The sequence below is a fragment of the Pipistrellus hanaki genome (assembly GCF_964339955.1).
Source record: "Pipistrellus hanaki genome assembly, chromosome: 14".
In the NCBI taxonomy this organism is placed as follows: Eukaryota; Metazoa; Chordata; class Mammalia; order Chiroptera; family Vespertilionidae; genus Pipistrellus; species Pipistrellus hanaki.
In genome coordinates, this window is record NC_140516.1 from 3,638,490 (window position 1) to 3,654,439 (window position 15,950).

Here is a 15,950-nt window from a genome sequence, read left to right on the forward strand (position 1 = left end):
GACGGTTCCCCTCTGTCGCCCACAGGGGTCAGGGTGTTCCACTCCAGCCCCGCTGCCAGCAGCCTGGACTTCATTGGCGGGCCTGCCATCCTCCTGGGCCTCATCTCCTTGGCCACAGACGACCATGCCATGTACGCAGCCGTGAAAGTCCTGCACCTGGTCCTCACCAGCAACGTCATGTGTGACCGCCGGATGCAGCACATCTTTGGGTACCAGGTAACCCCACCCCAACCTGAGTCTGGACAGTCCCTCCACAGTGCCTGCTGGAGAAGGGAAGCACAAAGCCTTGGCTCTGGACGGCAGGCCTCCTCCGGGGGCCAGCGCCTGGCTGCGGCCTGCAGACACTCAGTGGACGTGATAGTGACCGGGAGGTCTGTGATTGTAGTAAAACCCCAGGGCTGGGGCTTTCGGTAGGTTCCAGTGTTTTATTACACCGACAGAGGCAGCAGCAGGAATCGTGCCAACTCAGCACTTCGGTATCCGCTGTGGCTGGGGATGCTAGTAACTACTGTGAGCTCTTCCAACAAGGCACAAGCCCCGTGGGGACATCGAGAAGGATGAGGCAGACAGAACCCAGGCCGTTTTAGGAGACACTGAGGGAGAGGCCGGGCTCGGGCTGCAGTGGTGCTGCCTCACACACGGGCAGGAGGCCTCACACGCAGGCAGGAGGCCTCACACGCGGGCAGGAGGCCTCACACGCGGGCAGGAGGCCTCACACGCGGGAAGGAGGCCTCACACGCGGGAAGGAGGCCTCACACGCGAACAGGAGGCCTCACACGCAGGAAGGAGGCCTCACACGCGGGAAGGAGGCCTCACACGCGGGAAGGAGGCCTCACACGCGGGCAGGAGGCCTCACACGCGGGAAGGAGGCCTCACACGCGGGCAGGAGGCCTCACACGCGAACAGGAGGCCTCACACGCGGGAAGGAGGCCTCACACGCGGGAAGGAGGCCTCACACGTGGGTAGGAGACAAAGAGCCTCATGGAGACAGGAAGGCGGGTGGCCCGGCTGGAGTGCTCTGCGGTTGAGCGTCCACTCATGAACCAAGAGGTCACGGTTGGTTCCCTTCCAGATCAGGGCACAGGCCCGGGTGGCAGGCTTGCCCCCAGTAGGAGGCTTGCAGGAGGCAGCCAATCAGTTTCTCTCTCATTGGTGATGTTTCTGTCTCTCCCTCTCCCTTCCTCTCTCGAAAAATCAATAAAGACAATTTTTAAAAAGAAAAGAATGGCGACTGGAGGACCAGAGGAGTGGGTTGCCGGGTTTTAGGAAGAGGCGGGGGAGGCCAGGAGCAGCCTGGGTCTCTGCTCTGCTCACGCTGCCTGAGGGCTGCCTGAGAGCCAGCAGACACTGTGCTGGGCACCGGGGTGCGGCTTCTCCCTCCCAGGAACTCACAGTGTGTCTTAGTCTGTTCAGGCTGCTAACGAAACACCATAAACTGTGTGTGTGTGTGGTAATAAACAACAGACATTTGTTCTCACAGTTCTGGAGGCTGGGAAGTCCAAGATCGGTGTGGCAGGCATGTCTGGTGAGGGCCCGCCTTGTCCTCACAGGGCGGAGGGTGAGGGGGCACCTGAGGTCTCCTTACAGGGACTCTAATCCCACTAGAGCCTCCGCCCTCGTGACTTAATCACCCCAAAGGCCGCACCTCCTAACAGCGTCACACTGGGGATTAGGTTCCAATATGTGAATTTTTTTGGGGGGGGCATCAACAATCAATTTACATCACCATCAGTAGGACAGGCAGAAAGCATGATGAGACGAAGACTTTGCACACTTCATTTGAGTAAAGAGCCCGCCAGAGTTAGGACTGAATGTGCACAGGGTGGCAGAAGAAGGAAGTCTGTGAGCTCTTCTTGTGGCTTAAAAAAGAAGCATTTCAGGCATTTACATCTTCATGGAAACTCAGAGGGAGGCTGGCAGTGGTGAGGGAGGGGCAATGCCAGGCTCCTGCAAACAAACAAGGTGATTACTATTTTTTGCCCACCTTGCCTCTTTCTAAAGAGCCCCATCCTACCGCATCCCTTCTCCTCCTTCACAACATGCATGCCCAGTGGCACGGCCCAGACAGACTGTGTTTGTGGTCCGTTCGCCCCAAGGCACCTGCTCCGTGAGATGACAGGACAGCAGGGCCGGGTCTTCAGCTCTCCCGCTCGCTCAGGAGTGGTCTCATCCTTTTTCAGATGCTTACTCTGTACTTACCTGTTGATTTGCTGGGTGGATTTGAGAGCATGAGGAAAGCATATATCTTTCTACTGATTTATTTTTTTTTTTAAATATATTTTATTGAATTTTTACAGAGAGGAAGGAAGAGAGATAGAGAGCTAGAAACATCGATGAGAGAGAAACATCGACCAGCTGCCTCCTGCACACCCCCTACCGGGGATGTGCCCGCAACCAACGTACATGCTCCTGACTGGAATCGAACCTGGGTCCTTTCAGTCCACAGAGCCAAACCGGTTTCGGCTCTTTCTACTTATTATTTTCATTAAACTTACTACCACTTCTCAGCCTAGGTGACATGCTGCGTTTCACAGGATGGATTTTCATAGCTTGGGAAAGGCTAGCGTTCTAGACCGGCATTAAAAATGTGAGCAGCTTCCCAGCATGGCTGCGGAGAAAGGACAGGGTGAGCCACTGACAGCAGCGGGTGGAGAGGGAAGGACCAGAGATCTGCCTCCAGGGAGCATGGCTTTTCCTCTCAGAAATGCTGAGTAATCCTGGGGAAGCTTGGGACAGGGAGGTGGAAAGATTTATGCTTTAGAATGACCTTTGACACGAGTGTGGAAGTGGATCAGAGGGGTGAGATTTGAGCAGGAGACTGAGGTAGAACCGGTCTGCTATGCGACTACATTCCTGACCTGGGAAGACTTGGGTCCTTGTGAGCAGTAGGGAAGACCGCTCAGGAGAACAGCTGGTGCGTGTGCCAGAGGGCAGGAGGCAGGCAGGAGGAGGCCCTGGCACCCCCTAGGTTTGAAGCGTGTGTGAGACCAAAAGTAAACTGCCAAGTGGGGTAGAGGGACACGCTGAGCTGGGTATAAATGTGAGTCATCAATATGATGCTATTTAATCCAAGAAAATTGATGCAATAGTCAAAGAGGAGTAGAGAGAACAGGAAAGGGAACTAAGGTGGAAGAAACAAGGAGCTAACCTTGTAGATTGGAAATGTGATTAAAGCCAACAAAGGAGATTGTGAAGAAAGAGGGCAGATACACCAAAGAGAACTGCTGGAGATTCCGAAAGAAGAAAGTATTTGGGGAAGGCCAGTGTATCGAACGATGCTCAGAATGAAGCAAACTCAGTGCAGCTATATTTCTGGGGGGGGGGGGGGGGTGGGGGGGGGCGCCGCACCGGGAAGTCATTGGTGACCTTGCTGAGGCAGCTGGGCAGGTGCGGCAGCAGCCCGCTGAGGGGTGGAGGTGAGGACCGAGGTGAGGAGTGGAGCTGGATGCCCCCACACAGCTTTCAGGTCGACCTGAGGAGAGGAGCAGCAACGGGGGCCAGAGCTAGAGGTGCGGGGTCAGGGGAGGGCTGCTTTTAAGCAGAGAAATACTAGAGCCTTCTGTTGGTAGACGGAAGTGACATAGAGGGAGGGAGAGAGGGAGGGAGAGAGGGAGGGAGAGAGAGGATTCAGTCCTTGGGAAGGTGAGGAGAGGGCTGGAGGCCGGGCAGGACGGTGCTTGTGAGAGGAAGGAATGGGAAGGCGAGAATGCTGTCGGATAGTTCTGTCTTCTCAGCAGAGCATGGGAGCATGAGGGGGGTGCAGGAGGGAAGGGAGGTTGGGGAGGAAGAAGAGATGAAATCTTTCGGACAGGAGACCCAGCTTGCTAGAAACAGAGTTAGACTGCGTACCGTTGGACACTCGACACCAGCATTGAAACATGAAGCAGCCGGTGGGGGTGACTTTTCTCAAGCGGCTTCGGCCCCTGATTGTGAGCTGTGGGCAGGAGGGGGCGCCTCCAGGTTTCAGATGTGTCAGAGGACGGACCAGAACAACCTCAGAAGATCCTGAGTGTTTGATGGTCACATTGTCTGGGTTTGGGCTGCTATGACATGATGCCGGAGACTGGGTAGCTGGTAACCACCGACATTCGTTTTCGCTTAGTTCTGGAGGCCAGAAAGTCCGAGGCCAGGGCGTCAGCCTGGTCAGGTGGGGCGAGGGCCCTTTTCTGGATGTGGGGCGTGTCTGATGGTCCTCATGTGGCGAGAGCAGAGAGGCGAGGTCTCATGCCTCTGGTAGGGACACAGGCCCCTTTATGAGGCTCCAGGCTCGGACCCCATCTCTTCCTACACCATGAAGGACTCACCTCCAATCGTCACCACACCGCCAGGCGAAGGTCTCAGCACAGACTTTGGAAGAACAGACCTTCCGGCTGTCAGACGAGGATGGCTTCCCAGTAGCACGTGGAAAGGGCCTGAGCGGATGGGAAAGGGAAAGGGGTGGACGGGTCCACATCCGGGCGCAAGGCCCCGAGCTGTGGGAGAGCTGAGCTGGAGCCCGGAGGGGAAGGATGGGGGAGAACCGGAGCCAGGGGTGGGCTCCACATCCCGGCTTTGTGAGGCGGAGCTCAACAGCAACCAGAGGCTGGGGCTCCGTCGCTCTGGGCTCTGAGCTGGGCCATGGGTGCCAGTGCCGTACGGCACGGTGCCGGGAGCTGCCAGTCCCCAGGGTCTGGCGCAGCTGGTGGCACGTCTGGTGGCTGCAGCCAGAGTGAGGGGTCATCAGGGTTCGTGGGGAGCTGGTGTCTTCCTGGTGGCCTGGCACCAGGTATAGACGGCTGTGCGCCTAGGGCCCGGTGAGGCGGAGGAGAAAGAGCCCTGAGTGTCAGGAGGAAGCCAGGAGAGAGCGAGGGCGTTGGGGACAGAGGAAGAGGCGGGGGAGCAGGCCCGTGGAGGGTCGGTCCCAGGGATGGAGAGGTGGCAGAGAGGTGGACAGAGAGGTGGACGGAGAGGTGGGAAGCAGCGCGGCGGTCAGTGTGTGAGCTGCTCAGGAACAGGCACTCCAGGCAGGGTGCCAGGCGGCTCAGCAAAGGCGGGGCCAGCGGGAAGGAGAGTCTGAGGCACTGGGCGCCAGCTGCTGTGCATTGACCTTCCAGGTGATGGCGTTTCTCCTGAGGAAAAAGAGCTCCCTGCTCACCCACCGCGTCTTCCAGCTGATCCTGGCCATGGCGGGCACTGCCGAGCTGGGCTTCGGGACCTCCGCCCGCACCAACCTGGGGGTCTTCCAGCACATCCTCTGCAACTTCCAGGTAAGCGGGAGATGGGGGGGCTGCAGGGGTGTGAGGGGGGGAGCCTGCAGGGGTGTGTGAGGGGGGGAGCCTGCAGGGGTGTGTGAGGGGGAGTCTGCAGGGGTGTGTGAGGGGGGAGCCTGTAGGGGTGTGGGGGGGCTGCAGGGGTGTGTGTGAGGGGGTGCCTGCAGGGGTGTGAGGGGGGCCTGCAGGGGTGTGTGAGGGGGGGGCCTGCAGGGGTGTGTGAGGGGGGCCTGGCTTCCTGATGGCTGGATGGCTGTGAAGGAAAGCCCCAAAGGCTTGAGAGCGGAGGGCCAGCTTCACAATGGAATCCCGCCCCCAGTGGCCCGGGCAAGTCTCCTGGCCTCTCTGAGTTGCAGTTTTTGATGGTGAATAGAGGTCAGCCTCTCCCGTAAGCCAGATGGAACATGGGGAAGGCTTTTGGACTGTAGGGCCGGACTATACATATGGGGGTCAAAGAGCACGAGCCGATTCCTCTGGTGCCTGCCATTCATAAACGCTCCCTTAAAGGAGTGACTGAGAACCCCGAGGAGTGGAGGGCCCTGAGGCAGCTCAGACAGAGGTGGCAGGCCCATGGAGGAAGCGTCCTAGTCTGAGCGCACACTGCGCCGGCTGGCGAGGTCCCTGGGGCAGTGATGGCAGGAGGCAGCCCCTCCGTGCAGCTGCCCAGCCCGGACACATGCCAGAGGCTCCGTGAGCTGGTGGGAGAGAGGCAGGCACAGGGCAGTGAGAGCTGGGCTCAGCCTTGCAGCTCAGGCTGGGCGGAGTTTGACAGAGGCTCCCAGAGGGACCTCCAGGTCCAGGGCTTATTTGAATACCTGGAGGATGAAAGCAGCCAGGGGACTGATAACAAGGGACTTGGGGAGCACCTTCCAGGAGATGAGGCAGAGGGGGAGGGTGGAGACGGCTAAAGACTGAGCCACAGGACATGCATTTTAGTCCATGTGTGCCAGAGTCCATGGAAGTATTTTTAAAACATTTTAAAGTTAGAAATAATATATGCTTATTACAGAACTAGAGGCCCATTGCAGGAAGATTCCTGCAAGAATAGGGCTTCCTACGGCCTTCTCCGCCACCCGCCTGCTTCCCTCCCTTCTCGGAGCCCTGCCTGCTTCCCACCGCCCCACTTGCTTCTCCACAGCTTCGCTCCCTTCTGCAACTCTTGGCTTTCTTCTATGCTGTAGTCAGTCTTTGTCTGAATATGCAAATTAACTGCTATCTTGGTTGAGTTAATTTGCATACTCACTTCTGATTGGCTTGTGGGCGGGCATAGTAGAGTCAATTTGCATGCTTTTCTTTTATTAGCTAGGATGCTTTAAATTAGATAAAAGTAGGCAGTTGGTGGGTGCGGGGGGACTATTTCTGAGACACAGACAACTGTTGTCAACCTCGAGTGCATGCTTTGTTAAGCTTTCTATTAGTATTGTTACATTTTTTTTATTGGTTATGATCTTGGTGTGGATATTATTAGTCCTATCCTTTCCCATTTATCAATTTACTGGAGGGTCCCTCGGCCTTGCTTGCACCCTCTTGCAATCCAGGACCCCTCAGAGGATGTCAGACAGCTGCTTTCATTTCGATCCCCACAGGCCCAATCCAGACAGGAGAGAGCCCTATCCTGTGCATTGAGAGTCTGTCCCCTGGTGGTCAGTATCTGACATAGCAACTGGTCAACTGATCATTTGTTCTGTCGCTTAGGCTTTTGTATGTACAGATTATGGACTTTGCAAGCATTGCTCCGAGGTCAGGATAGAATCTGTGCTGTGCCTGACATCATTCCTGTGTTGTCAAACTCCTAGGTTATGTTCATGTATTGTTATAAATGAGCACTGTTATACACAGTATTTTTGTGCATATATTCCCCTCAATTAAATAATTCCTTGGAATTATTAAAGGCTTTATAAATAAATTTTGTATTATTGATGATAAGTCTGGCTAATTGCTGATACCCTGAGGTGTTAGTTAGGACTTTACTTTAGGTCTATTTCTCAGGGAACAAGACCCCCAGGCAGGGAGATGATCCGAAGATTATTGTAGAAATCCAGTGGGAGAGTTGGAACCTGAATTGCCAAAAGGCAGTGAGGTAAAGAGGATCAATGAGGATTATAATCCAAATGAGAATTGGTTTAGACAGAAGGACAAGGAAAACACTATATATCGAAGCACAGTGGGGAGGCTGCTGGGAGCTGGGCATGGAGGAAATTTTTAACTCTCGACGTGCCGTCAGAAAGAGAACATTCTAATTCATGAACAGAGGCTTCAGGTTAAGAAGCGGGAATGACCGAAAAACAAAACAAAACAGAACCACAAACTAAAAACAAACTGAATTCCAAGACAGAAAGAGGGAATAATAAAGAGGAGAACAACTGTTTTAATAGGAAGGAAACAGCCAAAGAAAGGATCAACTAGGCCAATAACTAGCTCTGCTAAAATAAACTGCTAAGATTGGCCGGGATAAAAGGCAGGAAGGACACAAAATAATGCTGGCAAGGTGGAAGGAGGGAGAGCATGGGGATGAGCAGGGTGAGGGGAGACAGGAGAGTAGGGCTGGCACCTTTGTGCCAATAAATTTGAACCCTAGCTCATCTGGACAATCTCTAAGAAAATGTAAGTTTCCCAAACTCACTCAAAAAGAAATAAAATAAAAAAAAACTTAAATGGTCCCAAAATCATCAAATAAATGGAATCATATTTATTGATTTTTAATCCTCACCTGAGGACATTTTTCATTGAATTTTAGGGAGAGTGGAAGAGAGAGAAATAATGATGTAGGAGAAACACATTGATTGGTTGCCTTTTGCACCCGCCCTGACCAGGGCCAGGCTGGGAAGGAGCCTGCACCTGAGGTATGTGCCTTTGATCAGAATCAAACCCGGGACCCTTCGGTCTGCAGGCCAACACTCTATCCACTGAGCCAAACCAGCTAGGGCTGAAGCCACTGCTTTAGCATCTTATAAACAAAAGCCACAAGGAAGGTGGCGGCCGGGTGTCCGTGGAGAAGTTCCACCTGTCAGGAAGCAGGCCCTCCCAGCCTTAAAAACTTCCAGGAAACTGAAAAAGGAGCACTTCCAGGTTGTTTTATTGGCTAAGCTTGATGCCTGAGCTGAAAAAAAACAGTATGGGAATCTCAAAAATGAAAGCCAATCTTATTCATTACTGTAGCTCTCCCTGTCCTAAGGAGATTATCATTGAATGGAGCCCAGCCAGGAGGGCCCTGTGGCCTGGTCTGAGATGAGCACCGGGCTGTGAAGGCCGCAGGCAGAGACCAGAGAGCATGCCCCTCCCAAACCCTGCTTCAGGCCCGGCTGCTGGTTTCCAGGCATCCCCGCCCCTGCTGGCCCAGCAGCTGCCTGTGCAGGCCCACGCTCCTGGGCTGCTCCTGGAACCGCCATGGCACCAGCCGCCCGGGAGCCGGCGTCCTTGGGTGAGCTGGTGCTTGTAAAGCTGAAGTTGAGAAAGCAAGCAGCCAGTAAACACCAAAGTAAAACAAAATAAACATTTAAGATTATGAGGAGAGTTTGGAGTAAATGAGGGCAGTGATGTGCGTATTGTATTTGGAGGTCACTTGGAGGTGATGACAAACTAATGAAAATAATTAAGGGGTCAGAGGAAGGCGAAGAGTGGAAGGAGGAGGGGAGAGAGGCAGGCTTTTGAAGAGAGAGAAGAAAACAGAGGAAGGGAGTTTCAGGGCTTAGGACAGGAGATGAGGAAGGAGGCCAAGAGGAGGAAGGAGTGGAAAAGGGGGGGGCACAATCCCAGTGGGAGGATCGGCTATTAACAGCACAAGGCCTTAAAGAGGGTGAGATTGGAGGCAAGAACATCGGTTACAGGAGAAGGGGGATCTGTGATGCCTGGACAGACAGTGGAGGGGGCGGGGAGTTGAGGAGCAGCAGGGACAGGAAGTTGAGGGTAAGCAGGTCTTAGGTTTCTGGTTTTTAAAAGGGACAGGCCGATCACTGCGGCATGTGCCGTGGCCTCAGGTGGGAGAGAGCACAGTGGGACACGTGGTCCCTTTGACATTTAAAAAGAGTAGGGGTTGTAAGACAGGAGAAGCAGCAGAAGATTCAACTACTACATCTCCCAACCCGTGTGGTGCAATGTAAAGGGATTTCCGAAAGAGCAAGGCAGTGTCCGAGGTGCTCTGGCAGCCTGGTACCACCGCTCCAGTGCCCTGGAAGGGAGGGGGCTGTGCTGTGCGGGGGGAGGAGCAGGGGCACAGCATGGCCTTTATTCAGAGACTGCCTTTGTGCGTGAAGAACCACCTGTACAGGGCCCTCCATGTGTGCCTTGAGGTGCCTGTGTCATCATGTGAGATCCATTACTGACCCACAGCCACCTGTGTCATCACATGAGGCCCATTGCCGACCCACAGCCACTTGTGTCATCGAGAGAGGTCCATTACTGACCCTGTGCATCAGACTCCAGGATATGGCTGTTGGGAGACACAGGGAGGAGGCAAGAGGGAGTTAGAGCGGGCTCTGAAGCCAGGCTCTGCGGATGAGTACCTGAGGGTCGGCAGGCGAGTCTCTTAGTATCTTGGAGCCTCAATCTCGCTACTGCAGACATCATTTCTGAGCTATACCAGGCACTTCTTGCCGCTGCCAGTGGGTGCTTTGTGAGTGTGAGCTCTTTTTGGTGCTAGATGAATGCACTATTATCATCCCACACCTGGCTTGGGGCCTTAGAGAATGACTGTGTTTAGAGATAAGACAGTAGAAGCCTCTAAAGTAGGGGTGTCGAACTCAATCAGAGAAGGGGCCAAAATCTAAAATCCAGCCTAAATCGCGGGCCGAATGGTTTACTGAACAGTCATAAACTGACAATGTTAACCAGAAATGTGAATTTAAAATGAGTGGAACAATCTTTTCCTTAACAGTGCTGTTAACCAACTCACATGCTATCAAGCAAAACAGTAATATTGGTATCAAGCAAAACAGTAATATTGGAATGTACCTAAAATGCTCATTATTTTGTTTTCTGGCTAGATGTCTGACACCGTTTTCCCCGGATCAATGAGTCAATGTTCGGTTTTATTTCTTGGGCTGTAGCAACCTGCAAAACAGCATGGAGGTTGTCATCGGTAATGCGTGATCTGTGCTTGTTTTTGTTCAGATTCATTATTGAAAACATCTGTTCACAAAGATAGGTGCTACGGAACATGGATAGAATACGGGCAGCATGAAGTCGGAGCTCTGGCATTGAGTCAGGGGGCAGTAGAGGGTAGAAGTCCTCAATTTCAACATCCTGAAACCTTGATTTCAGGCCACTGTCAGACTGAAGCTCGATTATCTCCATCTGAAGGTGATGGGGCACATTGTTGACATCAACTGTAAAAGGATTGGCAAAGATGTCAAAGCCTGAGTGCTGTGTTCTAAAGTCAGAGAAGCACCGCTCAAATTCACTTAGTAAACGGCTAACTTTGGTAGCCAGCCGACTGCAAGGAAAAGTACCAGAAATAGTGGTTGAGATACTCAAACAAACGGGAAAGTGGGCAAGATTGTCCTGTTCCAGTTGGGACTTCCATAGTTGAAGTTTACGCTGGAATGCTGTGATCATGTCAGACATCTTCGTGATGACTTGTTTGCGTCCCTGCAGCTTCAGATTCAGTTGGGCGAGATGCTCGCATATGTCACACATCATAGCAAAATCACATAGCCAGGCGGGATCCGACAGTTCAGGCAAGGGCTTTCCTTTACTTTCCATGAAAAGAGCAATTTGTTCTCTGAGCTCAAAAAATCTTTTGAGGACTGCGCTCTTGCTCAGCCATCTTACTTCTGTGTGGTATGGCACGTCTCCATGCTCTGCACCCACCTCCTGTAAAAACTGCTGGAACTGGCGATGATTCAGGCCACGTGCCTGTATAAAGTTAATAGTTTTAATGACTGTGGTCATTATGTCATTCATGTCCAGAACTTTTCCACACATAGCCTCTTGGTGGATAATGCAATGATAAGTAATCAAGGGTGTGTGGCAGTGACTTTTTTGCATTCTTTCCTTCATTAGTCCAACCAAGCCTTTCTTTTCTCCGCACATTGAAAGTGCGCCATCGGTAGTTAGCCCCACCAACTTTTCCCAGGGTAATTTAAAATTATTTATAGATTTCTCCACAGCCTCAAATATATCTCTACCAGTCGTCATCCCGTGCATGGCAGCTACATCCAAAAGTTCCTCAGTGACAGAGAGGTCGGTCTTCGTAGCACGTATAAAGATGGACAGCTGCGCTGTATCAGTGTTGTCTGTGCTTTCATCTATAGCAAGTGAAAAAGCGAGATAACTGCATGCCTGTTCGGCCAGCTGTGATGATAGATTTCCTGAGAGTTCTTGAACTCTATCTGCAATGGTATTTCTTGACAAACTGACATTTTGAAAACTCTGTATCTGGTCTGGGCATACTTGCTCACACACTTTTAACATGCATTGCTTCAAAAAGGCACCCTCTGAAAAACACCTTGAAGTACGGGCAATTTCTTCAGCCTCTATAAAGCTTGCTTTCACTGCAGCATCATTTTTCGCTGTAGCCTTTGTAAACATTTGCTGCTGTGATTGTAGTTTGCCTTTTAGTTCTTTAACAATTTTATGCTTTTCTTCCAAAGTATATTTGCCATACTTAACATTATGTTTGGTGTCAAAATGACGACGTATATTGTACTCTTTCATCACCGACACTGTCTCATAACACAATATACACACTGGTTTGCCCTCTCTAAGCACAAACATGTATTCATTTTCCCATTTGTCATTAAATTGTCTGCCTTCACCGTCAACTTTTCTTTTCCTGGACATTTTGGGATCAATATTGGCAGTAAAAGATGTAGTTTATTGGAAATCTGCATTAGAAGGAAAAAGTTGAAAACTGCACAGGGATAGCTTGATTTGGCAGATGGAGTGGAGAAAAAAAAAGTCAGTCAATAAATGCCTGGCTGGGTACAGATAGCAGATTCTGTTGCGATTTTATGCCTGCACTTTATGCCAGGAACTGGCAGCTTCTGCTGTGTATTTTTTATGCCCGCACACTCACTCTCTCCCCTGCTCTGCCACCCGCACAACCACATCGGATGCCGGACTGAATCTCGCCTCCTGAATCTCGCCTCCTGAATCTCGTGTGACTTGTTATCTATGCGCATGCGTAATAGATAGCAAGTAAGGCAGCCGGCGAGGCGGCCGGCGAGATCACAAGCCTCCTATGTCACGGCGCGTCATTGTGCTGGAACGCAGCGGAGTGCAGTGATGACAGCGCAGTGCGGGCCACATTGCAAGGCCTGGTGGGCCGGATTTGGCCCACGGGCCTTGTGTTTGACATGTGTGCTCTAAAGGGATGGAGATGAGACACAGAGGATCGCCACCCACTTGGTCCAGAGGACAGAGAGCAGCTGCCCTTGTTCACTGTGAATGGAAGCAGCCTCAGTGGCAGCTCACCCTGGACCTCCTCTGTCTGTCCGTCAGGTTCTGCTGCGCAGGAGGGCATGGGCTGGGCTGCAGGTTCTATGGAGAAAGTGTTGCATGCACCAATCGGGAGTTTAGTTACTAGAGGGTAAAACCGGAAAGGGGAGGCCCGTTTTTAATTCCAGTCCTGCCACTTGCTGGTGTGAATGGACTTGTCACTCTATTGGTCTGTCTCGGCCTCTATTTCCTCATCTCTGAAGTGGGAACACGGGCCCTGACCTTTTGGATGAGATGAGTCTGGTGTGGGGGCCCCGGGCTGCGGGGCCTGGACCTGGGCGGACATTGGTTGGCACAGGTATCCTGTTGCAGCTAGACCCATCGTGAAGGGCCAGGCAGCCGCAGAGGAGGAGAAACGTGGAGTCTGAGCTTTCCCTGGGCAAAGCCCTCACGCAGCCTGAGCTCGGGTCCGATTCCAGACGGGGAACTGGGCTGGTGACTCCAGGCCTTGGAGACCAGGCCCAGTGTTCTGCACTGGCGCTGCCGGAGGCCCATTCCCTGCAGCTCTTTTGAAGCCCGTTCTTGGGCCCTGCTTCACCTGCGCTTCTGCTTGTCTTCCAGCTCTGGATGGGAGCCGCAGACAACGTGGAGCAGTCCCTCTTCTCCCACCTCCTGGAAATCCTCCGCTCGCCAAGGTAGGCTGGGCTTCGGCTGCTGGACGCCAGAAGCAAGGGCATCTCACCAGGAAAGGGACTGAGAGGGCAGGGCTCAGACGGCTCAGGCTTCTGTAACCAAACTGCTGAGGACAAGGGCGAGGACAGGGTGCCTTATAAGCAGCAGGAATCTGTCCCTCCCATGCTGGAGACTGAGAGTCTAAGATGGTGGATCAGGGTCTGGTGGGGACTCCACCTCGGATGTAGAGGTGGCTGTCTTCTCACTGTCCCTGCACGGGGGAGGGGCTGGGAGTTCGCTGGGGCCTCCTTTGTGAGGGCACCAACCCCATCACCAGGCATCACCTTCACGGCCTATCACACGCGCCCCCTCTCCCCCTCACCCCCAAAGCCCACCGCCCAGGGGTAGGCTTCCACGTAAGAATTTAGGGGAATAAGGAGCAGATCAACAGAAAGCCCTAGCGAGTCTGGCTCAGTGGATGGAGCTTTGGCCCTCCTCTGAAGGGTCGCACGTTCAATTTTGGTCAAGGGCATGCACCTCGGTTAAAGGCTCGTTCCCCAGCCCTCATCAGGGCGCATGTGGGAGGCAACCAAGTGATGTGTCTCTCTCACATGAATGTTTCTCCCCTCTCTTCTACTCTCTCTCAAAAAAAATAAAAAAAATAAAAAAAATCATCGGGAAAATAACCTGGGGTGAGGACTAACTAAAACAACAACACAGTTTGGGGTCACAGCATTGTCTACAGCAGCACCTTCCCCGTAGCTCATGCATGTGGGCATCTGTGTCTCCCCTGCTGGTCTGGGGCCTGGGAAGCAGTTTCCTGGCTCTGGTGTCAGGGCCGAGTGTGGCCAGCAGAAGGGGCACAGCTCTCCCACCCGCCCTCTGCTGGTGTCTCCCGCCCGTCACCCGGGAGGCAGGGCAGCCCGGGCGCCAGCCACCCGGGAGGCAGGGCAGTCTGGGCGCCAGTCACCCGGGAGGCAGGACAGTCCGGACGGACACCAGTCACCCGGGAGGCAGGACAGTCCGGACACCAGTCACCCGGGAGGCAGGTCAGTCCGGGCACCAGTCACCCCGGAGGCAGGGCAGTCCAGGCACCAGTCACCCCGGAGGCAGGGCAGTCCGGGCACCAGTCACCAGGGAGGCAGGGCAGTCCGGTGCTTTTGGTTGCAGGTGGTGGAACTGCACTCCAGCCAAGTTGGGAAGGAAGGGAGAGGAGGGGAGGGAGGAAGTGGGGAGAGGAATCCATTGCTCACACAGTTGAAGGGGCGAAGCTCCCCTGGAGTGGGCCGCTCACACCCCTCTATCCGAGGTCTGCCCCCTCCAGTCTCTGCTTCTTCCTGCTGTGTCCTTTCCCAGCCCCCGTGGCAGTCCCTGCAGGTGCCTCAGGGCCCCTCCTGGCTTGGCACAGAGAGGGAGGGCTGCTAGGTCCCCCACAGGCGGAGAGGAGCAGGACTGCACCCCCGGAGTGGAGGGGGGTTAGGAAGCAGTGGTCCCCAAGAAACCCAGGGGCTGTGACCAGGATAAGGGAGGAGGGAGGCAGGGGAGGCAGTGTCCCCATTACATTTCACAGGCTCCCGGGGCTGCAGGGGGAGAGGGGAACGAGGCCTGTGGGCATCAGGGAGACAATGCAGAAAGCAGTCAGCCCAGCGCTGCCATGAGGAAGGCAGGAAGATGGAGGGCGTGGGGGTTGCTCACAAACAACAGACACACTGAACTGGGCTGCCTCGGCCTCTTCTGAGTGTCAGGCACGCACACTGTGGCAGACGTTAGCGCTAAAAGGCACTTCAGGAAGGGGCCTTCCACCCATTGCACGGCCCTCCCTTGCTTTCTTTCCCATTCCCACTCTCTGCACCGGTGTGTTCTAAGAGGTGAGCATGCACCCGGAGCTGTTTTCTAGGGGAGGGGGGATGGGAGTAGAATTTACAGGAAAGAGCATGTGATGAGCTGGAGGAGGGGTCCAGGATGCTTGAATTCTGCCTGGTCCCCTGACACCAACGAGTGCTCATTCCCCTGGTGGTTTGGGGCAGCAGGAGGAGCGCCCACCAGCTGGCTCGCCCGGCCGGGCCTGGGATGGGGGGCACTCAGGGTTACACTCTAGTCGGCTGTCTTTGCTCCGAGTCTCAGAGACCACCCTCAGGTCCCCCGAGGCTTGGCCTGAAGCCTCAGTAGCTGCCTTTGCAGGCAGTTTCCGGACTGGAGAGCGTGGAGCCTCCTCCCCAGGGACTCGCACTCGCAGACACAGATTTGATGGCGGCGGGAGGCATTGGAGCCCGAGGGCCACAGGGCATGCGCCTGGAACACCGTTTTAGCAGAAACACAACAAACTCGGTTCATTCCAGTAATAGCTTTCCTTGCCTCTCTCTTGGCTCGCAGGGAAGGGCCGAGGAGTGCTCGTGTGGCCCACCAGGCACAGCTCATACCCAGGCTCGTCTTCCTCTTCAGTGAGCCGGGCCTTGCCCCCTCCAGGTTCCCTGCCATCATCGCCATCCTGGGCTGGCAGCTGAGGGGCCACTTCAGTGTCCAGGACTTGCTCAGGTACTGCACCCAGCTGCCCAGGGCCAGGCAGGGCCAGGCTGGTTTACCAGGGACCAGGCTCAGCCCTCCCCTGACCACTCACCCAGCAGCCCTCCCCTCCAGTGCAGGCACGCTCCA

General features: G+C 54.1%; 1 protein-coding gene across 4 annotated transcripts in view; it reads left to right on the top strand.

Annotated features, from left to right (window-relative positions):
• Positions 1-15,950, top strand: part of WDFY4 (WDFY family member 4) — a 240,091-nt gene that overhangs the window by 102,135 nt on the left and 122,006 nt on the right. For all 4 annotated transcript variants that reach the window (XR_014796801.1, XM_084904130.1, XM_084904129.1 and 1 more), the window contains exons 23-26: positions 26-216; positions 5,094-5,246; positions 13,248-13,321; positions 15,672-15,833. Coding sequence is in view for 3 of the 4 variants with exons in the window: in XM_084904130.1 (XP_084760256.1) it covers positions 26-216; positions 5,094-5,246; positions 13,248-13,321; positions 15,672-15,833 (580 nt within the window). In the remaining variant the exon portion in view is untranslated. The remainder of the gene's footprint in view (positions 1-25; positions 217-5,093; positions 5,247-13,247; positions 13,322-15,671; positions 15,834-15,950) is intronic.